The 24,859-nt window shown below is 43.7% G+C and overlaps 1 protein-coding gene across 1 annotated transcript in view; it reads right to left on the minus strand.

The window, feature by feature from the left end:
• Positions 1-24,083, minus strand: part of LOC121536725 (aryl hydrocarbon receptor) — a 50,434-nt gene extending 26,351 nt beyond the window's left edge. The window contains exons 1-2 of the mRNA XM_041844183.2: positions 23,625-24,083; positions 14,766-14,953 (exon numbers count right to left, since the gene is read on the minus strand). Of these exons, the coding sequence (XP_041700117.2) occupies positions 14,766-14,953; positions 23,625-23,683 (247 nt within the window). The 5' untranslated portion in view covers positions 23,684-24,083. The remainder of the gene's footprint in view (positions 1-14,765; positions 14,954-23,624) is intronic.
• Between the last annotated feature and the right edge of the window lie 776 nt (positions 24,084-24,859).

Consider the following 24,859-nt stretch of genomic DNA (forward strand, 5'->3'; position numbering starts at 1 on the left):
GATTTTGTTGTTGTTATTCTGTCTCTCACTGTTCAAATAAACCTACCATTAAAATTATAGACTGATCATGTCTTTGTCAGTGGGCAAACGTACAAAATCAGCAGGGGATCAAATACTTTTTTCCCTCACTGTAGCTTTACCTCATAAAGTCTCGCTATAAAGCCAAGACACACATACAATATGTCGTTTTCAAATCAGTTTGGGCCATATCAGCCATTTAAAAAGTAATTTGAAAAGGAAAAACAAACACACACACATCAAGCTTTCATAAACGGCTCTTTAAATGTGACTAGCACCATCAAATATCTTTTGTTCTGCCATTTATTTCCCAAACCGTTCACAGGATCTTTATCAGGTCCCTAAGCCTGCCCCCACTTGAGCTCTACCAGCGTTTGTTTTGACTGGGTGGAGCGTACAGAGTAGACCTAGCTGGCTGATACTATCTGTAGTGTTGCCCATGCGAAGACCCTCTGAAACCATGCAGTGCACTTGTTTTTGTGCTTCTATTTCTGTTGTGCTTCCTTTCGCCACTGGCATGAGGACCAACACATTTGGTCAATCTGAGAATGAAGAAAAAGAGATGAATAAAGATAAATATGTATAATAAATGTATGCCTCATTACTATGCTCCTGCGAGAATAAAAAAATATATATTTTATTGTGTATTATATAACTGTGTGCAATGTTTTCACCAGAAAACATACGATGGAAATGGCTGGATCCTTTTCCCTATTGTTCTAGGTCCATACTATATTCTTCTGTGAGATCTTACCCCTTTGTGACTTTCAACTTCACTACATAACACAGTCTCTGGGAATTCAACCCGGCCAACGGAAACGGAGACAATGAACGACATCACAAAGAATATCAAAGTGCTTTGAATACTTTACAGTGTGGACCATAAGACAATGCAACGTGTGATGATGCAATCTGCTATCGCCAAGTGTACAAATTACCCACTTTCCGGCGTCTATTGTTCCATCATATCAAATAAAAAATGAAAAACGACAACAATGCAACTGAGGCCCTTTAATCACCGATTCAAAGTCGCTCAGCCCAGTCTTTAAAACACCATGCCACGCAAGGCTAGAGTTGGCATGGACACTGTGCTCTTTAAACTTGTTGACCGGCTGGGGCTGAGACAAGTGTGCAAGGTTTCAGGTGCTGCATGCCCACAACGTGTGGATGCCATAGGAGTAGGGTCAAAGGGTGAGGGGTTACATTGGCATGTACTGTATGCCCATAAAAATGCCACTCATAGCAGTTACGAATGACGCTGCATTGGTCCGGTGCCACCATCTGTCTGTTCCTCCAGCACATGATAATAATGGGAAAGCAGCCTCACAGTGTCAGGGAAAAAACCTGCCCATAGAACGAAATGTTGGGCTTCATATGTAGATTATAGATTTAGTCTACTCTTAGTCATTTTGACTAAAATATCATTAAGTCCTACTCACATTTTTGTTATTTGAATAAGGATTTAGTCTAGTTATATTCAAAATGATGAAAACAGTGAGCCATTTTAGTCAACTAAATGTCCTTTCATTTTAGTCACATTTTAGTCACATCACATTTGTATTGCCTCATTAACCTACAGTACCAGCCAAAGGTTTGGACACAACTACTAATTCCAGGGTTTTTCTTTATTTTGACAATTTTCTACATCGTAGAATAATAGTGAAGACATCAAAACTATGAAATAACACATATGGAATCATGTAGTAACCACAAAAGTGTTAAAAAACCCTGGAATGAGTAGGTGTGTCCAAACTTTTGACTGGTAATATATAGTAAACATAAATCACTGACTTCCAAACATACATAGCCTTGTCCGATCAACATATTTTTCTGCATAACATCCAATTATCTTCCCAACAGCAGAAATATGACAAACGTACACTGAGTGTACAAAACATTGGGAACACCTGCTTTTTCCATGACATAGACTGACCAGGTGAAAGCTATGATCCCTTATTAATGTCAACTGTTAAATCCACTGCAATCAGGGTAGATGAAGGGGAGGAGACAGGTTAAAGAAGGATTTTTAAGCCTTGAGACAATTGAGGCATGGCTTGTGTACAGTATGTGTGACATTCAGAGGCTGAATAGGAAAGACAAAATATTTAAGTGCCTTTGAATGGGGTATGGTAGTAGGTGCCAGGTGCAATGGTTTGAGTGTGTCAAGAACTGCAAAGCTGCTGGGTTTTTCACGCTAAACAGTTTCCTGTGTGTATCAAGAATGGTCCACCAACCAACGGACATCCAGCCAACATGGGCCAGCATCCATGTGGAACGCTTCTAGAGTCCATGCCCCGACGAATTGAGGCTGTTCTGAGGGCAAAATTGGGTGCATCTCAAGATTAGGAAGGTGTTCCTAATGATCTGTACACTCAGTGTATATAAGAAAACATAAGAATTATTATATTAATATGATCCCCTGCTGATTTTGTACGTTTGCCCACTGACAAAGAAATTATCAGTCTATAATTTTAATGGTAGGTTTATTTGAACAGTGAGAGACAGAATGACAACAAAAAAATCCAGAAAAACGCATGTCAAAAATGTTATAAATTGATTTGAATTTTAATGAGGGAAATAAGTATTTGACCCCTCTGCAAAACATGACTTAGTACTTGGTGGCAAAACCCTTGTTGGCAATCACAGAGGTCAGACGTTTCTTGTAGTTGGCCACCAGGTTTGCACACATCTCAGGAGGGATTTTGTCCCACTCCTCTTTGCAGATCTTTTCCAAGTCATTAAGGTTTCACATTTTACATTTACATTTTAGTCATTTAGCAGACGCTCTTATCCAGAGCGATTTACAGTAGTGAGTGCATACATTTTCATACTTTTTTCAGCTACCATTTCCCCGCCATATTTAGTATGAGCAGAAGGACACGTATTACAAGTACAACTATTTCCAGGTCATATTTTGCAGGAACATGCATTACAAGTAAAGCCAGTTTCGAGGCTGACGTTTGGCAACTCGAACCTTCAGCTCCCTCCACAGATTTTCTATGGGATTAAGGTCTGGAGACTGGCTAGGCCACTCCAGGACCTTAATGTGCTTCTTCTTGAGCCACTCCTTTGTTGCCTTGGCCGTGTGTTTTGGTTCATTGTCATGCTAGAATACCCATCCACAACCCATTTTCAATGCCCTGGCTGAGGGAAGGAGGTTCTCACCCAAGATTTGACGGTATGTGGCCCCGTCCATCATCCCTTAGATGCGGTGAAGTTGTCCTGTCCCTTAGCAGAAAAACACCCCCAAAGCATAATGTTTCCACCTCTATGTTTGACGGTGGGGATGGTGTTCTTGGGGTGCTTTCTTGAGCAGGGGGACCTTGCGGGCGCTGCAGGATTTCAGTCCTTCACGGCGAAGTGTGTTACCAATTGTTTTCTTGGTGACTATGGTCCCAGCTTCTGTGGACAGGTGTCTTTTATACAGGTAACAAACTGAGATTAGGAGCACTCCCTTTAAGATTGTGCTCCTAATCTCAGCTAGTTACATGTATAAAAGACACCTGGGAGTCAGAAATCTTTTTTTTGATTGAGAAGGGGTCAAATACTTATTTCCCTCATTAAAATGCAAATCAATTTATAACATTTTTGACATGCGTTTTTCAGAATTGTTTTGTTGTTATTCTGTCTCTCATTGTTCAAATAAACCTACCATTAAAATTATAGACTGATCATTTCTTTGTCAGTGGGCAAACGTACAAAATCAGCAGGGGATCAAATACTTTTCGGAAGTTGGAAGTTTACATACACTTAGGTTGGAGTCATTAAAACTTGTTTTTCAACCACTCCACACATTTCTTGTTAACAAACTATAGTTTTGACAAGTCGGTTAGGACTACTTTGTGCATGACACAAGTAATTTTTCCAACAATTGTTTACAGACAGATTATTTCACTTATAATTCACTGTATCACAATTCCAGTGGGTCAGAAGTTTACATACACTAAGTTGACTGTGCCTTTAAACAGCTTGGAAAATTCCAGAAAATGATGTCATGGCTTTAGAAGCTTCTGATAGGCTAATTGACATAATTTTAGTCAATTGGAGGTGTACCTGTGGATGTATTTCAAGGCCTACCTTCAAACTCAGTGCTGCTTTGCTTGACATCATGGGAAAATCAAAAGAAATCAGCCAAGACCTCAGAAAAAATTGTAGACCTCAACATGTCTGGTTCATCCTTGGGAGCAATTTCAAAACGGATGAAGGTACCACGTTCATCTGTACAAACAATAGTACGCAAGTATAAACACCATGGGACCACGCAGCCATCATACCGCTCAGGAAGGAGACGCGTTCTGTCTCCTAGAGATAAACTGATACTTTGGTGCGAAAAGTGCAAATCAATCCCAGAACAACAGCAAAGGACCTTGTGAAGATGTTGGAGGAAACAGGTACAAAAGTATCTATATCCACAGTAAAACGAGTCCTGCATCGACATAACCTGAAAGGCCACTCAGCAAGGAAGAAGCCACTGCTCCAAAACCACCATAAAAAAGCCAGACTACGGTTTGCACTGGTCTGATGAAACAAAAATAGAACTGTTTGGCCATAATGACCATCGTTATGTTTGGAGGAAAAAGGGGGAGCTTGAAAGCCGAAGAACACCATCCCAATCGTGAAGCACAGGGGTGGCAGCATCATGCAGTGGGGGTGCTTTTCTGCAGGAGGGACTGGTGCACTTCACAAAATAGATGGCATCATGAGGAAGGAAAATTATGTGGATATATTGAAGCAACATCTCAAAACATCAGTCAGGAAGTTAAAGCTTGGTCGCAAATGGGTCTTCCAAATGGACAATGACCCCAAGCATACTTCCAAAGTTGTGGCAAAATGGCTTAAGGACAACAAAGTCAAGGTATTGGAGTGGCCATCACAAAGCCCTGACCTCAATCCTATGGAAAATGTGTGGGCAGAACTGAAAAAGCATGTGCGAGCAAGGAGCCTACAAACCTCACTCAGTTACAATAGCTCTGTCAGGAGGAATGGGCCAAAATTCACCCAACTTATTGTGGGAAGCTTGTGGAAGGCTACCCAAAACGTTTGACCCAAGTTAAACAATTTAAAGGCAATGCTACCAAATACTAATTGAGTGTATGTAAACGTCTGACCCACTGGGAATGTGATGAAAGAAATAACAACTGAAATAAATCATTCTTTCTACTATTATTCTGACATTTTACATTCTTAAAATAAAGTGGTGATCCTAACTGACCTAAGACAGGGAAGTTTTACTAGGATTAAATGTCAGGAATTGTGAAAAACTGAGTTTAAATGTATTTGGCTAAGGCGTATGTAAACTTCCGACTTCAACTGTAACAAATCATATTTGATTATTTTTCCCTATTCAACAACAGTGGGTGGTGAATAGGGCTTGAAATGACTGAAATACTTTCTAAATATATTAACATTCAAATTATAAACGACTTACTATAAGATTTCACCTTTCTTATAACTGTATAATAAATATGATAATATTTAGTGACAGTACAAATTTGGTCCCATTTCATATAACTGACAACCGTCCTCTGAGCAACGCAGAGACACCATTCGGATGTCTGCAGACTCATTATAACATCAGCTTTACGCACACAGTGATTTTGTCCCTCTGTGACCAAGGGAAAGTGGTCGTGTTTCAATTCTACACAATTATTTAGTATTTTTTCATGTTAAGAGCTCTAAATCCGTCTGAGAGTATCACAGCGAGATTAAACCAGGATTGCTGGATTTGCTCTGTCGCTCAAAGGTAGAGAAAATGTATTCTTTGTCTGCATAGTCCAGAAAATGTGACACTTCACTCCCTATGCAAACCGCTCAAAGTCCCCTAAATAGTGTGTGTGTGTTCTCAGTCACCAGATCTCAACCCAATTGAACACTTCTGGGATATTCTGCTGCGGGGCCTGAGACAGTGTTTTCCACCACCATCAACAAAAAAAACACCAAATGATGGGATTTCTTATGGAAGAATGGTATCCCTCTAATAGAGTTCCAGACACTTGTAAAATCCATGCCAAGGCGCATTGAAGCGGTTCTGGCAGCTCGTGGTGGCCCAACGCCCTATTAAGACACTTTATGTTGGTGTTTCCTTTATTTTGGTAGTTACCTGTATATTAGGACCGTATCTATTCAACTTCCTGTAAGCCAAGTGAAAGCCCAGTCCACTTTGGGACAGGGATGTTTTTCCTGTTGAAAACGGGCTCCCAGGAGGGAGAATAGGAGAGGAGGAGGGTGCCGGGGCCGGGGGAGAGGTGAAGGGGAAGCTATGTAACTTTCTGAACCTTGACCTCTGACTCCGAGTGCAGAAAGGAGAGAGGAGGGAAAGGGAGCTGTCTCATGCCTCTAATTCTCCTGCCTCTAATTCTTTTCTAAATCGTAAAATAGCCACTTAGGCATTGAGCATCAAAGAAGTGTAAACAATCAACAAACCAACTGTGTATGAAGCATGTATAGTTATCATCCATTGTCACCTGCTAAAAGTATCAACAACAAAAAAGGCAGGGCAGCGAGAGAGAGAAAGAGAGAGAGAGCGAGAGAGAGCGAGAGAGAGCGAGAGAGAGCGAGAGAGAGAAAGGGCATTTCCTCCCTCACAGACACCTTTATCATTCTCCTCTTTATCCACTTTAACAGCGCAGACCAGAATCATCATTCAAACCTTCATAGCTCACCTGTGTAATTAAACATGAATGGAACACAGTTTCTAATGGTTATGAATCACCGGGTCACATGCTTACCCCACGCAAAGGTGAGATAAGAACTTCTCTATGAGAGGGAATATAAATCGTATCTCGTGTGGGAGAGAAAGAGGTGAGAGGGCGGAATGATGTATGAGGAGGAGTCAACTCTCTTTAGGAATGCCATCACCTCTGGTTTGAGATGAGCAGAGCTGTGCTTCGCCTTTCAACACCTTCAAGCCTATCCATTCTTTAAATCAGCAAGCCTTGCACTGTACACAGGGACTTTCCTGAACTAAATAGAGTGAGAGAAGAGATGGATACACTTTAAATAACTAGTTCTAACAGCTTATAAATCTATGGGATGTGAGCTTGTCAATGCTCAGCCCCCTTCAGGACCTCATGTTGGCGCCTATAGGTTGAGGGTTGAGTTATTGAGGATTCACTGAGAATGTGAATAAATAAGTAATTGGTTTTCTAAAGCTTAAACTGCCCATCGACACTCACCAATGGCCAGGGTTATGGTCCTGGCCAGGGTTGAGAGTGTAAGAGGACATGAAGACTGAAAGGATATGGTGGCTGTGCCAGAGGCGCCAAAAATAACTGACTCAGCAATTTGTCTGCCAACACTCCGGCTTTGATGTCTGTTAACCCTCAATGGCTGCCATGTTGAATTGGTTTTTCAATGATGAGTCATCTTATGAGTCACTGGACATTGCTTTGCATCATATAGAACCAAACATTTGGTATGTGACTGTCCCGATCCCAGTCACTCATTGTTAGGTAAAAAATCTGAGTGGCCCTGGACCATATTCAGTATGTTATCATTGCCTACGCTTATGTAAATTCCACCTCTGCTGTGTTCAAAACTCCATTTATCGATATGAGTAAGTGGCAGCCTGTGATGTTTTAAGTAGTCAAATCATTATCCATTTAATTTCTTATTTCTTCTTCTATAATACAGTGGGGGAAAAAAGTATTTAGTCAGCCACCAATTGTGCAAGTTCTCCCACTTAAAAAGATGAGAGAGGCCTGTAATTTTCATCATAGGTACACGTCAACTATGGCAGACAAAATGAGGAAAAAATTTCCAGAAAATCCTTTTTCAGCTGAATGGTTTATAGCCCAGATAAACTGTACTAAAGAAGTGGGTCATAATCTTGTAGAAATCTAACTTTTTCATATTCATAACGTAGCCTACTCTTCGTCCTCCGTTGCCCTTTTGAATGTGTTTTCCCATTCTGGCACATGGTTAGGGTCTAGCTTTAGGAAATGATCAGTCTGAGAGTGGCCATAAGAGAGTTCTGTAAACCCGATTTCAACTGTGACATCCTACAGTGAGGGAAAAAAGTATTTGATCCCCTGCTGATTTTGTATGTTTGCCCACTGACAAAGACATGATCAGTCTATAATTTAAATGGTAGGTTTACAGTGGGGGAAAAAAGTATTTAGTCAGCCACCAATTGTGCAAGTTCTCCCACTTAAAAAGATGAGAGAGGCCTGTAATTTTCATCATAGGTACACGTCAACTATAACAGACAAAATTAGAATTTTTTTTTCCAGAAAATCACATTGTAGGATTTTTAATGAATTTATTTGCAAATTATGGTGGAAAATAAGTATTTGGTCAATAACAAAAGTTTCTCAATACTTTGTTATATACCCTTTGTTGGCAATGACACAGGTCAAACGTTTTCTGTAAGTCTTCACAAGGTTTTCACACACTGTTGCTGGTATTTTGGCCCATTCCTCCATGCAGATCTCCTCTAGAGCAGTGATGTTTTGGGGCTGTCGCTGGGCAACATGGACTTTCAACTCCCTCCAAAGATTTTCTATGGGGTTGAGATCTGGAGACTGGCTAGGCCACTCCAGGACCTTGAAATGCTTCTTACGAAGCCACTCCTTCGTTGCCCGGGCGGTGTGTTTGGGATCATTGTCATGCTGAAAGACCCAGCCACGTTTCATCTTCAATGCCCTTGCTGATAGAAGGAGGTTTTCACTCAAAATCTCACGATACATAGCCCCATTCATTCTTTCCTTTACACGGATCAGTCATCCTGGTCCCTTTGCAGAAAAACAGCCCCAAAGCATGATGTTTCCACCCCCATGCTTCACAGTAGGTATGGTGTTCTTTGGATGCAACTCAGCATTCTTTGTCCTCCAAACACGACGAGTTGAGTTTTTACCAAAAAGTTCTATTTTGGTTTCATCTGACCATATGACCTCTTCTGGATCATCCAAATGCACTCTAGCAAACTTCAGACGGGCCTGGACATGTACTGGCTTAAGCAGGGGGACACGTCTGGCACTGCAGGATTTGAGTCCCTGGCGGCGTAGTGTGTTACTGATGGTAGGCTTTGTTACTTTGGTCCCAGCTCTCTGCAGGTCATTCACTAGGTCCCCCTGTGTGGTTCTGGGATTTTTGCTCACCGTTCTTGTGATCATTTTGACCCCACAGGGTGAGATCTTGCGTGGAGCCCCAGATCGAGGGAGATTATCAGGGGTCTTGTATGTCTTCCATTTCCTAATAATTGCTCCCACAGTTGATTTCTTCAAACCAAGCTGCTTACCTATTGCAGATTCAGTCTTCCCAGCCTGGTGCAGGTCTACAATTTTGTTTCTGGTGTCCTTTGACAGCTCTTTGGTCTTGGCCATAGTGGAGTTTGGAGTGTGACTGTTTGAGGTTGTGGACAGGTGTCTTTTATACTGATAACAAGTTCAAACAGGTGCCATTAATACAGGTAACGAGTGGAGGACAGAGGAGCCTCTTAAAGAAGAAGTTACAGGTCTGTGAGAGACAGAAATCTTGCTTGTTTGTAGGTGACCAAATACTTATTTTCCACCATAATTTGCAAATAAATTCTTTAAAAATCCTACAGTGTGATTTTCTGGATTTTTTTTCCTCAATTTGTCTGTCATAGTTGACCTGTACCTATGATGAAAATTACAGGCCTCTCTCATCTTTTTAAGTGGGAGAACTTGCACAATTGGTGGCTGACTATATACTTTTTTTCCCCACTGTATATTGTGATTTGGGGTTGTGATTCCTCGGGGGGTTTCCCTCAAGAATTTCCCTGTATTTAGCGCCATCCATCATTCCTTCAATTCTGACCAGTTTCCCAGTCCCTGCCGATGAAAAAACATCCCCACAGCATGATGCTGCCACCACCATGCTTCACTGTGGGGATGGTGTTCTCGGGGTGATGAGAGGTGTTGGGTTTGCCCCAGACATAGTGTTTTCCTTGATTGCCAAACTGCTCAATTTTAGTCTCATCTGAGCAGAGTACCTTCTTCCATATGTTTGGGGAGTCTCCCACATGCCTTTTGGCGAACACCAAACATGTTTGCTTATTTTTTTCTTTAAGCAATGGCTTTTTTCTGGCCACTCTTCCGTAAAGCCCAGCTTTGTGGAGTGTATGGCTTAAAGTGGTCCTATGGACAGATACTCAAATCTCCGCTGTGGAGCTTTGCAGCTCCTTCAGGGTTATCTTTGGTCTCTTTGTTGCCTCTATGATTAATGCCCTCCTTGCCTGGTCTATGAGTTTTGGTGGGCGGCCCTCTCTTGGCAGGTTTGTTGTGGTGCCATATTCTTTCATTTTTTAATAATGGATTTAATGGTGCTCCGTGGTATGTTCAAAGTTTCTGATATTTTTTTATAACCCAACCCTGATCTGTACTTCTCCACAACTTTGTCCCTGACCTGTTTGGAGAGCTCCTTGGTCTTCATGGTGCCGCTTGCTTGGTGGTGCCCCTTGCTTAGTGGTGTTGCAGACTCTGGGGCCTTTCAGAACAGGTGTATATATACTGAGATCATGTGACACTTAGATTGCACACAGGTGGACTTTATTTAACTAATTATGTGACTTCTGAAGGTAATTGGTTGCACCATATCTTATTTAGGGGCTTCATAGTAAAGGGGGTGAATATATGCATGCACCACTTTTCCGTTATTTATTTTTTTGAATATTTTGAAAGAAGTTATTTTTTTCATTTCACTTCACCAATTTGGACTATTTTGTGTATGTCCATTACATGAAATCCAAATAAAAAACCATTTAAATTACAGGTTGTAATGCAACAAAATAGGAAAAACGCCAAGGGGGATGAATACTTTTGCAAGGCACTGTATGTTGTCTACCAAGTGCAATACTGGCAACACGTTTGTTGTGGTCTGCTTCGAAAGTAAAAATGGCCCCAGAGGCTCCAAACATTTGGGTGACCCAGGTTAGACAAACAGTGTGACGGGGCAGGCCTGGGCACATTTCTACAGACAACAACATCTTGATTTATTCATGTCCGCGCTCTGTGGCTGTCCTGCTGCCAACCCACTAGGGGAGCACAGACTTTCAACAGTACATAAAAATAGTCACGGAACAAGGAAATACAAGATAGCTATTTCAGATGTGTTTACAAATGGCCCTTGTTCAGGGAAATTAACTGGAATCAGGGCCTAGCGTGCCATAGTAGGATTGTTGTGATTCTGGGAGCCAAAGGAAGGCCTAGTACTGTTGTGTATGCTGTGTTGGAGATTCTAGTGTCATTGTTGTCATGTTGTTATGTCCTGGGTCAGCTGATGCTCTGCTAAATGCTGCAGTCTACTACACAACATTTCCTCTAGCTTTTCCTCCACAAGAGGCTTTAGTTTCTTGCTGCATCTTTGTATTCTCCTTGGGTTATTTTTACACGGACAGAATGTACACGTCACCATTTATTCACTAAGTTCTCTCCTTAACTACTTTGTAATCCGGAGACTGCACTGATCTTTGATGCCATATAAGTTCTTAATTGTCTTTTTGCAATGCTTGACTTGGGATGGAAGAAGTGCAGGAGCTGTCTTTTTCCAAGTCGGACCATTAGACTATGTTCACCGAAATTCATAAATGACATTACGCTATAGAGACCTCTGATTATTCACTGATAATGGTTTATACACATTTTCCATGACTTCTCCATGACTTTTAACCACATTTACATGTCTATTATTATCACCTACATGAAAAAGTAAGCATTATTGACACTGCAAAGCTGCTGTGTCTGAACCCATGTAGCCCTACCACCTCCTGCTGTTGTGCCCTTGATCAAGGCACTTAGCCCCCCACATAGAACTGCACTGTTAGTCACATGTTGTGAACATGTGGTCAACCCTCCATCTGGAGAGCTCCTGGGTGTGCAGGCTTTTTCAACGTTACAACCAAATACTTTTGTCTTTATACAGTTATTCCCTCATTCAATAAATCAGGGATCAAATGGATAAGGTAGACTACTTCAAGCAAGATATCTAACTAGACATGTTTATATATAAGGCTAAAATATTCATGTTTTGGGGGAGATCTATGCACAGCAAGTTATTTGTCAATTAGGCTATTCTTAGAATATGTTTTATGTTGTGGCAATTACATGGCTACTGTTTAATAGAGGGGAATCCCAGCTTTCCAACAGTGCAGATATATTTAGGCTCTACAGTGCCGGTGGAAAGGCAACGACAAAATGAATGCTTAGTTAGCTATAGTTAACTAGCGACATAACTGCTACAAGTTATGTTTTGAATTGGTGATCTAGTTAGTCTGTCTGTAATTTTTTTATACCTGCTGCTGAAATGTCGCGCTCTCTCTCCTTGGGCAAGGTCCCACTCGCACTGGCACACATGCAGCACCATAGACATGCTGTCACGCCCTGTCTCTGGGGACGCTGTTATGTTGAGCCAGGGTGTGTAATTCTATGTTTGTATTTCTATGTTGGCCTGAGTGACTCCCAATCAGAGGCAACGAGTGTCAGCTGGTTGTCTCTGATTGGGAGCCATATTTAACTGTCTGTCTTTCACTTTGTGTTTGTGGTTTCTTGTTCGTGTTGGTTTGTGTTTAAACCGTAGACGTCACGTTATCGTTTGTTGTTTTGTTACGTGTGATCATTAATTGAATAAATATGTTCACCTTCAACGCTGCGCCTTGGTCTCTCCCTGACGATCGTGACAGAAGAAACCACCAAAACTGGACCAAGCAGCGTGTCCAGGAGCCATTGCCTGGGGAATCGCTTGCAGATCTCCGTGGCAACCTCGACTGGGTCCAGCCTTGTAAAGAGCAGAGTGGATGGACTTGGGAACAGTGGAGGAAGAGTTTCGACTGGGTCAAGCCTAATGAAGAGCAGAATGGCTGGAGTTGGAGACAGAGGAGCGAGAGTTGGGCGAGAACGATAGAGGCCTGGCCCACGGGGAGGAGAGACCCCCAGAAAATTTTTTAGGGGGGGGCTCACGACGTCGGGGCAGCAGGAGGCCGCGATAGAGACGGTCCAGCGGGTTGGCAGAGGAGGCCGCCAGGTTACGGGGGCCACTGGTCGAAGAGGGGATGGAAGGTGGAGAGGCACGGCGAGAGGTACTGGGGTGTGTTACCAGTCCGGTCCGGCCCGTTCCAGATCCTGGTGTAGGGCCAGTGGTGTGTGTCCCCAGTACGGTCCGGTCTGTTCCTGCTCCCCGCACCAAGTCTGTGGTGCGTTTCGTCAGCCCTGTCCGGCCCGTTCCTGCTCTCCGCACCAGGTCTGTGGTGCGCGTCGCCAGCCCGGTCCGGCCCGTTTCCTGCTCCCCGCACCAAGTCTGTGGTGCGTCTCGTCAGCCCGGCTCGGCCCGTTCCTGCTCCCCGCTCCAAGTCAGTGGTGCGCTCGTCAGCCCGGCTCGGCCCATTCCTGCTCCCCCGCACCAAGTCTGTGGTGCGTTTCGTCAGCCCGGCTCGGCCCATTCCTGCTCCCCGCACCAAGTCTGTGGTGCGTTTCGTCAGCCCTGTCCGGCCCGTTCCTGCTCTCCGCGCCGAGTCTGTGGTGCGCGTCGCCAGCCCGGTCCGGCCCGTTCCTGCTCCCCGCACCAAGTCTGTGGTGCGTTTGCGCCAGCCCTGTCCGGCCCGCTCCTGCTCCCCACACCAAGCCAGTGGTGTGCGTCGTCAGTCCAGCACGGCCCGTGCCTGTTCCCCACACCAAGCCAGTGGTGTGCGTCGCCGGTCCGGCACGGCCCGTGCCTGTTCCACTGGTGCCTGGTCCGCACCGGTCAGATGCGTTACGCCGGAGCTAGAGCAATCCGGCTCCATCAGTGTGCAGTCCAGCTCCGGCCAGCGGGGCCAGACCGGACCAGGGGTACTTTGCGGGGTTGGAGAGGGAGTGGGGATCAGGCCCGGAGCCGGATCCGCCGCCAAGGCGGAGTGCCCACCCGGTCCCTCCCCTGTGGTATTTAGTTGGCACGGTCGGAGTCCGCGCCTTTGGGGGGGGGGTACTGTCACGCCCTGGCTCTGGGGACGCTGTTATGTTGAGCCAGGGTGTGTAATTCTATGTTTGTATTTCTATGTTGGCCTGAGTGACTCCCAATCAGAGGCAACGAGTGTCAGCTGGTTGTCTCTGATTGGGAGCCATTTTTAACTGTCTGTCTTTCACTTTGTGTTTGTGGTTTCTTGTTCGTGTTGGTTTGTGTTTAAACCGTAGACGTCACGTTATCGTTTGTTGTTTTGTTACGTGTGATCATTAATTGAATAAATATGTTCACCTTCAACGCTGCGCCTTGGTCTCTCCCTGACGATCGTGACACATGCACTGAAGGGTAATTCCGATAATGGCTGATATGTCGTTTTTTTATTGATCATATTTAAAAGTGTGCTTTCATGAATTACACTAACAACAATTATTAAACTAATTTCCATGACTTTTGATGACCTTACAAACCATAATTTACAACTTGGAACAGCGCATCATGTCATTCAGGCTGGCACATTTTCAATCTGGTTCAATCTCAAACAGCCTACTGTCACTCACAGATTCACAGACTAGCTGCAAATAAACTTGAACAAAGCGGAATCAGGAAATTAATGCCTACTCTCCATTGCTATTCAATGAAGATCCTGCCTTCATTCCGCTTTGATCAACCTTTTTTGTTTTGGTGTATGAATCTGGGCCAGCGATAGGCTACTTTGTTTTTATAGAGGAGCCGGTTCACAATTCCCCAAAAATGTGAAGTGCCGGTACGGGGTTCCGGACAGCTCCGGCCCAAGTCAAGCAATGTCTGTTTGATTAATTTGGTACTTGACTGGTACTTGAGCTGACACTCACCTTTGAAGAAGCTCTTGACCTTCAGGTACCCGACGCTGAGGCGGAGCACGGAGAGTTTGTCCAGGCGAGAGCGCACATCCTCAGGGAATGGTAGGAGGCCCGTCAGCCTGTCCAGCTCCCCGTTCAGCCGATCCCGGTGGCGTTTGGAAGGGTTAGACTTGACCACATCTGGAGCAGGGGTTTTCTTGCTGAGGGACAAAGAGACATGATCATTATGGTTAGTTTGTTGTAAAATGCACTGTACTTCATAATGGCCAGTGTACACATCAAACTTTAGACTTTAGCTTAGCTAAAATATGTGTCTATGACATATGTTATTACAGCTAAATGTCATAAGCTTTAAATGCCTGGCAAGAGTGACATCCACTAAAACAGCTTCCTGTGATGAAATAAGAAGCATGAATCATTTAGCAATGGAAACATTTCCTAAAACTGTCATAAGCAGAGGGGAACAGGAACTCTTCAAACTAAATGAACCAAGACTGACTCACTTCAGTCATCCTGGCCAGTAGGCCCTGCCAGAGCATGGCGTCCTCTGAGTTGGGGGTACGATAGGGATGTGCAGTTTGCAAACAATTTGTTCTTTTTGAATGACTTCAATTTGTTTTTCCAAGTGACTCTTTCATTGTAGTTGTTTGTTTGACCTGCTGCTGGCCGTAATGAGTCCTACAGCAGGATCAATACACACTCCCCCGGCTCAGCGGCTTCGGAGACGTGCTCCTACCAACAACTGTCTATCATGTGAGCACAGAAAATAGATCATGCTGCAGGCCCCATAGAGAAGAAAAAGGCATATATAGAACTCATAATTGATTGCATGGTGCAATAATGAATGCAATTAATTGATTATTGAATGTTGTCAATGAACACAGCTTTCTACCAAAACATACACAGCCTGCCTCTGCTCAGCACTCGAACTTGAGAATGAACTAATCATTTGGGGGGCTTCTGGAGTTCACAAATGATTTTGTTGTGCTAATTTCCCTCGCGCAGTCAAGCAATGGCATTCCACCAAGTCATTCACAATCTAGTCCGTTTGCGGCCGCAACTAGACCTTGTTTCAAAGGTATCAAGAAATAATCGTATTTGTATGCCTAGCAATCACAAATGTACATTGTTTGAAGAACACTTTCATAATTCTCAGTCACAAATGACAGCTCCAATAAGCCCCCTGTGGCAAACTAGATGTCACCCCTCTCCAGGTGCCGCCCATTTTCCCCATTATCCTGTGCATATATACCTGTGTTTTCTGTTTGTCTGTTGCCAGTTGATCTTGTCTCGTCAAGCCTACCAGCGTTTTTCCCGTACTCCTGTTTTCTCTCTAGTCCCTGTTTTCTAGTTTTCCCAGTTTTGACCATTCTGCCTGCCCTGACCCTGAGCCTGCTTGCCGTTCTGTACCTTGTGACACTGCCCTGGATTACTGACCTCTGCCTGACCCTGACCCTGACTGCCGTTCTGTACCTTTCGGACTCTGCTCTGGATTACTGACCTCTGCCTGCCCGTGACCTGTTGCTTGCCTTCGAACTGTCTGCATCTGGGTCTTATCCTGAGGTCCGAACTGGCCATGACTGACCCAGCAGACTCGGATCAGCTAACGAACGCCATCTTCTCCCAAGGAGCCACCATTGGGAGACACGAGGAGTTACTTCGAGGTCTTATGGACGGACTACAGACCTTGGCAGAACGCCATGACTGTGCCTTGAATACATTGCTGGAGCAATTACGCAGATTATTTGTGAGGCAGCCAGCCACGACAGTAGCCTCCCAGCCCCCCAGTAACACCACTGTCAGCAATGTGTCTCTCCAGGCCATCCCGGCTTCCCAAGAACCCTGCTTACCTCCTCTGGAACGCTTTGCGGGAGGGTCTGATTCCAGTCCCAATCGCTCGCCCAAGGATCCCACCTTGCCTCCGAGGAACTCCGGAAGTCCCCGGCGTCTACAACCCCGAGAGGATCCGAGGTTACCCAATATCCCCCGAGAGTCTCCGAGGTCTGACAACTCGCCTTTTTCGGAGCCGATGCAATTCGGCAGAGCTAGGCTGTCTCCAGCCGAACACTTACGCAGACTTAACACCCAGAGTTGTCTGTATTGCGGAACTGCCGGTCATTATGTGTCTACCTGTTCTTTAAAGAAACCAGGCTCATCAGTAGGTACGAGTACTCTGGTGGGCCTTACAGATAATTTTTCTTCTCCCCTTACTCGCACTCCTCTCCAAGCCATCCTGCTGTGGGGCGACCAGTCTAAATCTCTCCCGGTTCTCATTGACTGTGGGGCTGATGAGAGTTTCATGGACGCCACCCTGGTGTCTGAGCTAGGCATCCCCACACACCCCCTCTCCAGTCCCATGGACGTTAGAGCACTGGATGGGTGCTCTATAGGCAGGGTCACATATATCCCTGGACTTCGTCACTGGTCTCCCTCCATCTGATAGCAACACCACTATCCTCACGGTGGTGGACAGGTTTTCCAAAGCCGCCCATTTCATTCCCCTCCCCAAGCTACCTTCTGCCAAGGAGACTGCCCAGCTCATGGTGCAGCACATCTTCCGGATCCATGGACTTCCGGTGGACATGGTTTCCAACCGTGGTCCTCAGTTCTCGTCCCGGTTCTGGAAGGCGTTCTGCACACTCATTAGGTCGTCGGCTAGTCTGTCCTCCGAGTTTCATCCCCAATCCAACGGCCAGTCGGAGCGTGCCAATCAGGACCTGGAGACGACTCTTCGGAGCCTCGTCTTGGCCAACCACACCACCTGGAGCCAGCAACTCATGTGGGTGGAGTACATCCGGAACACCCTTCCCTGCTTGGCCACTGGGCTCTCGCCCTTCGAGTGCTCCGTGGGTTATCAGCCCCCACTCTTCCTGGAGCAAGAGGAAGAGGTCAACATGCCCAGATGTTCGTTCGCCGCTGTCGGCGTACCTGGAAGAGAGCTCGGTCCAGATGCTCTTCTCAAGACCACTTCCAGGTATCGTCGACAGGTGGACCGCCACTGTACCCCGGCTCCCCACTATCGTCTTGGGCAGAGGGTATGGCTGTCCACTCGGGATCTGCCCCTCCAGGTAGAGTCCCGCAAACTTTCCCCCCGTTTCATCGGCCCTTTCCCCATTTCCAAGATCCTTAACCCCTCTGCTGTTCGTCTTCTGTTGCCCCGCACCCTCAGTATACATCCCACATTTCATATATCAAGGATTAAACCTCTGTCTCACAGCCCTCTGTCTCCTCTTTCCAGGCCTGACCTCTGCCTGACCCTGAGCCTGCCTGCCATTCTGTACCTTTCGGACTCTGCTCTGGATTACTGACCTCTGCCTGCCCTTGACCTGTTGCTTGCCTGCCCCTGTTGTTGTAATAAACTTTTGTTACTTCGAACTGTCTGCATCTGGGTCTTATCCTGAGGTCTGATACTAGAGGCTTGTAGAATCATGATCCTTTCAAGTTTTTAGTTCATCGTTTGCCGGTAGGGGGTCCTGCGTGCACTGGGCATTACTGAATCAAATGAACGAATTAACTTTTTTTGACTGAATGAGTTGAATAGATCAGAGTCAGTAAAAACAGCCAAACTTCCCATTACTGGTGTATGACACAAGGTAATAAAAACATGAACAGTATTGAAACCCACTGAACACTGTGGTACACCACTCTAGCCCGAACGCAGGAAAGACGATGCAACTCATAAACATGACTAATAAACATAGTGAAGCACACTGCTTTCTATGTGAGTCATCATGCATCATTAGCCAACTGAGATAGGAGTCAGACGAAACAATCGCAGCGCCTGAGGCCAGAGGGATGGCCTGCTTTAAGTAACAAAGCGTAGAACACCCTACAGTGCAGCTGGTAGCATGCAATATACAAGTATCACTCCTCTCTACAGTTTCTCCAAGACTAAATGTTCTGCAATGCAAAAAGCCTGTATAGTGGAAAAATTACAATTAACAAAGATGGACAGTTGTTAAAGTCTACAAACGTTCACATCTATAGAATAAACACAATGCAACCTTGAGGCCTTAAATGTGCAATTTTCCTAATTTCCACTGTGTCAAAACCGAGTATTTCACTTCAGGGGCAACTGGGTGATGAAGTCTTGGGACCACCATTGTTGAAGGCCAAAGTGAAGTTTACGAGTCTTGGTGGAGACACATTGCAAATCAGAAACACATGCTCAGGCTCAAGCCAAGCCTGCTGGGACTGGAAGAGAGGGAGGGAGGGGGATGACACATACCCCAAACCCAAATCATGGGAGTCAGGAGGCTACAACTCCCCTCACACCTGCTGGAGCAAAAGTGGACGACTTCAGTACACTATTAAACTTTTTCAAATGTGGGTTAAGGGTTGGGGGAGTGGCAGCTGCTATTTATCTCAAGGGCATTGTTCAAACAGCGTCTGTAAGACATACTGTAACAGTAAGACAATTAATTATCAGGGGACAAAAAGCATATTCACACCAACTGGAGAAAAAACATGATAAGGGGGCCATTTAAGGTTTTAATCAATTTCAATACAACAGTCCAACTCAACTCAACACAAGACCCAACCCAATCTAGTGTAGGCTAGTGAACAGCAGGAGATAATAGCTGCTGGTCAAGTTCAACAACCACACATCCTCCCTCCTCCCAAATGCAAGGGTTCCACCTTCCTCCCAGAGCTGTTTCTGCCATACTTTGTGTGACTTTCCCATTACAGAAACTTCAGATGATCATAGGCATAGTTTTTTTCCCTCTTCCCTATTGAATTGCAGGGAATAGAGCCATAACTCAATTTCCCGGCCTTAGACCCAAGCAATACCTTCCCAGAAATAGAGCAAGACTGACCTCACTTTTAAAAAATGCCTGCGAAGACAAAAGCCAGTATTCAGACCCCATTTTTTCCACCTTCGCTTGCAGTGCATCATGGGGCTCCATTCACAGACATCAGGGCAGTCATTGTTAGAGTTAGAGCAAACTATCTCATCTCACTCCCCCTCTATCAGGGATAGCCTATTTAAAGTGCAAAAAGACATGGGCTGGCTGGACCCAAAGACTCTTCACTCCGATTCAAAGGGAATCATGTTGCACTGAGTACGTTGTAATGCAATCGGCATGCTTTTGTCTGCTCAAAGTGGGTGGTTTGGGGATCATGAAAGTATTTTGAACAGGCCGAGAATACATCTAAAAATTTGTAGGATACACCCACAACTACAATCATGCAATCAGATCTAACAACTTTGAAACCATGGACTTATTCAGCCACATGGTGGACTGAAGTGAACAAACACTCAAACAGCACACGGCATTTAGCACAAATGGCTACTGAAACACCCTACTGAAGGATAGCCTACTACACTACCAGAAACACTGAAGGAAAGGCTACACACACAGAGAGCTACTTTATTTCACAATATCCACTCTCTGATGTCTTCCTTCCTTTTCTCTGTTCCTGAGGTTCTCTGAACATTCCTTCCACCTGAGCTCTGTTAGTTGCGGATGAAAATGAATTGATCTGCTTCCTCCGCTCCGGCTCCACACCAATGTACCATATGGACTCCCCACTTCCAGTTGCCTTGTAGCCAGCCTGGAAGGTATCTCTCCTGGGCAAGGGAACTGTGTGAGTCCCCCTCCCCACAAACCCCCAGGGAGCTGCAGTCTGATCAGCTGATCCCTACCACTAGAAAGACAGATGGCTGCTGCCTATCCGAAAAATAAAGACTGGCTATGAAGACTGGTATCACCATGGTATTACCATCACTGTTAATCTGTTTAAAGAAACTGTTTCTTGTCTCGAAATAAAACCCATTCCCCAGATCAGGCTGGGCAACGTAAAAGAGACAATGCAGAGTTATTAAGCATTATTTAAGGTTGAAAGTAGAGTGTGTTTTTTGTTTTCTTCACATAAACAACAGTTGCACACTCGGGTACATTATTAATCTACAAGTTTGTTAAAATCTGTCTTTGGTCTGACATGTAGGCTGCAGTTAGAATAAACAGATCCTAATGCATTTCTTTTGTGGCCAAAGTTCAGCTGAGAACAGTGACTTGATGTATACAGTTGAGACTGTTGTAGATATGAGACAACCATAGAACAATAAGCCACTATGTTGTTGTGCAGAAGGTTTGTTTTGGCTTTCTGCCTCACCTCTATCAGCTAGATTGTGCGCACACACACACACACACACACACACCTACCTTTCCCCCATTGTTAGCTAGTAGAGACATACTAATCCCCCTACCTCGCTGTTGGCCAACAATAATGTTGACACCAGCAGAACATGGTAAGCACTCTCATAATAAGCTTTTTGTCGCTTTCTGAAACGTATTAACAACTCTAACACCATACAAATCTACTTATGAAGAGTGTGCTCTGACAAAAAATGAAACATTCAATAATACCTTATATCTTAACCATCTGTAACTCTCTCACACTCACAAACAGACACAAACACACACATGCTACTTAAGCTACCATGCAAACACCCAAACACACAACTCACACACACACCTTCCCACAATCTTTCCCACAGGGACTTTAATGACCCTTAGGTAATAATTAAGCCATATTTTCACACAGTGGGCTCTGGGAGTAATCACAACCTGATGTAGAAATGTCTCAGATATATACACTACCGTTCAAAAGTTTGGGGTCACTTAGAAACGTCCTTGTTTTCTTTCAGCTGCCAGTTGAGGACCTGTGAGGCGTCTGTTTCTCAAACTAGACACTCTAATGTATTTGTCCTCTTGCTCAGTTGTGCACCGGGCCTCCCACTCCTCTTTATATTCTGGTTAGAGCCAGTTTGTGCTGTTCTGTGAAGGGAGTAGTACACAGAGTTGTACGAGATCTTCAGTTTCTTGTCAATTTCTCGCATGGAATAGCCTTCATTTCTCAGAACAAGAATAGACTGACGAGTTTCAGAAGAAAGTTATTTGTTTCTGGCCATTTTGAGCCTGTAATCAAACCCACAATTGATGATGCTCCAGATACTCAACTAGTCTCAAGAAGGCCAGTTGTATTGCTTCTTTAATCAGCACAACAGTTTTCAGCTGTGCTAACATAATTGCAAAAGGGTTTTCTAATGATCAATTAGCCTTTTAAAATGATAAACTTGGATTAGCAAACACAATGTGCCATTGGAACATAGGACTGATGGTTGCTGATAATGGGCCTCTGTACGCCTATGTAGATATTCCATTTAAAAAATCAGCCGTTTCCAGCTACAATAGCCATTTACAACATTAACAATGTCTACACTGTATTTCTGATTAATTTGATGTTATTTTAATGGACAATAAAAATGCATTTCTTTCGAAAACAAGGACATTTCTAAGTGACCCCAAACTTTTGAACGGTAGTGTATGTACTTGAAAATGTATCAATTGACCAATTTGGCACATTTGGGCAGACTTGATAAGAAATAGTCCAGTATTGCAATGCTTCACTGGATCAATCTGAAACTTTGGACACACACTGCTATCTAAACTGCGCCTAAACTGCAATATTATATTGTGGCCTTTCTCTTGCATTTCAAAGATGATGGAACAAAACAAAAAAATAGAAAACACATGTTTTTTTGTTTGTTTAATCTTTTACCATATCTAATATGTTATATTCTCCTACATTAATTTCACATTTCCACAAACTTCTAAGTGTTTCCTTTCAAATGGTATCAAGAATATGCATATCCTTGCTTCAGGTCCTGAGCTACAGGCAGTTCGATTTGGGTATGTCATTTTAGGCGAAAACGATCCTTAAGAGGTTACATTTTATTTAATGATATATTATAGTAAGCACATACTTATCTAGGTGTTATTAATTATTAATGTATGTGAAACATTCTCAATACTTTGTTGGAATCATTTTTTTTTAAATAGTGGAAACAGTGGAAAAGTCATATCATAGCATAGTAGTAGCCTACAACAAATACAAACGCATTGCACAGCTTAAATTTTCCATAAAGGAAAAAGTGTTTTTCCCAGCCAAGCTATTAGTAAATCTTACTTAGTGGCGAAAAACTGCATTACAAAACATATGTTTATTTTGTAACTAGGTTGTGTAATAACAGTGCATGTCATAAAATATGCTTAAGTGAAAAAAGTAGGAAAGACTTAGAAGTGTGTTCCCATAATGAGAAGAAACCGTATATCAGATTACAATAACATACCTCAGGCAAACGATCCCCCCGCGCACCCCGCCCTCCTTTAAGCATCGCGTGAGAGCGCAGCCGACTCTCAAACTTGATTGTGATTAATGCAAGAGTACTATTTCCATGCCAGACCAAAACTATACACGAAGAGAGATTCTTAAGGTGACCCGGTGAACACTAAATGGAGGAACAAGAACTTCTGGTCAGGCACAAACTAACAGCTACACATCAACACAGCACACATGCAATATTACGAGATTTGCGTGCGTAAACGTGAGACTTTATCCACGGTCTGTGCAGAAAGAAAGCCAGTTACTCCAGAAGAAAGAGTAGAACACTAGCAATAGACCAACACTAATAACCATTTATGAAGAAAATAATCCAACAGCACGAAGTGAATGATTGTATTTAGTTGCATGGATAAATAGGCAATGTATAGCCTAAACATAATTAATTATATCTCACCTGGCTATTGAATAGGCTATTGAATGGGCTGTTATTGAAATTACATCGAACGAGATTTAAATAACTCACTTGACATTATAATGTGTGTAATTATATGTGCATTAGCCTATTCGTGACTAATTGCATTATGAAATGTCAATATCTTTGTTATATATGGTCGGGCAAAGACATGAAGTACATTTTAAAATCATACGCGATTCTGTAGACTATCTAGCTCATGCAAGACCAAAATCGAACTTCCCAAAACATTTACTGTCAGGTCAAACATGTTTAAATTATATCCTTACGTTTTCTGAACCGGCTTCTTCCGCTTTTTGACAGCATAGACTCCAGCGTTACTCAACATGGTGACGCTTCTGCTGTAAATCGGCTACAAAATGTTTTTTTTAAAACACCAACAAAATAACATTCACTGTCTTCCTCACAGACAGTTTTCAAATTAACAAGGGAAGTTAATATCCAGACATGAGTGAATCCCTTCAAAGTCAGAGGTCTCTCTGTAACGCAGATCCCCGCAACGCGACATAAACAAACCCAAGCCGTCAAAATCGACAGTGTTAGATGTGCGGTGGAAATTCAGAAGTGTTTGGGGGATTAAGCAACTTCAGGAAAATTCCCCCGCGTGAATAGCTTAATATGTGCGTGATCCTGCTCTTTTTCCGGGAGAAGTCTCCAGACCACCAAACAAACAATAAAATACTTATTCTAAAGGGGTAGATTTTGCCGTAGCCCAACCCTTAGAACAGTTTCGGAGCTGCCCTCTTGTTTTTGGCATGGGGCGTTTTCAGGAAATCATATACCTACGGTCAGAGCACTTTTAAGGTGGACCAGAATAGAAGTGGAGAGCCGAGAGCAGTAGAAACAGAGCGCAAAAGCACTCCCTCCGTTTGTCGCGTGCATTAAATCGATTATAAACTCATCCATTTTCCTTTGGAAGTCATGTGCAGTAGAATCAGTAAACATGTACATTTACAAGTAATGTTATTAAATAATTTTAGTAACTACAGAGTTATAAGAACTGTATTTCCATATGACATGCAGAAATAATATAATCATATAGGCCAATGCTTGTCATATAGGCCAACAGGAGTTACACTGTAACGGAAAACTGTAAATTATACAGTAAATCATCAGTAAAATACTCTGAAATGTTTACTGTAGCATACTATAAATTATGGTGCATTATGGGAAAATGTGGGAAGGGAAATAATTGCTATATTTCGAATGGTACTGTAATTTCACCCAACAGAATACAGTACAGTACCGTATATTTGGAGTGCCAAAAACCTTTTGCCACTAGTGGGTGCATGGTATTGTTGTTTCTGGCTCATTAACATATTTTGAGGCTTGCCTTGTAAGAGGCTATATTTGTTGCACCAATGAGTGAGAATGCTGTACCTGACTCCTATGTGGTTATAGTGCCCCATCAGTTTTAAATGTATAGGGGACAGATTGGAGTGGAAGCAAGTCTTAAACCTTAAATTGTTGAGCATTTTGCCATGTCCCTCTCTGTTTTGCCCTG

Source organism: Coregonus clupeaformis, chromosome 23 (genome assembly GCF_020615455.1).
Source record: "Coregonus clupeaformis isolate EN_2021a chromosome 23, ASM2061545v1, whole genome shotgun sequence".
Taxonomy (NCBI): domain Eukaryota; kingdom Metazoa; phylum Chordata; class Actinopteri; order Salmoniformes; family Salmonidae; genus Coregonus; species Coregonus clupeaformis.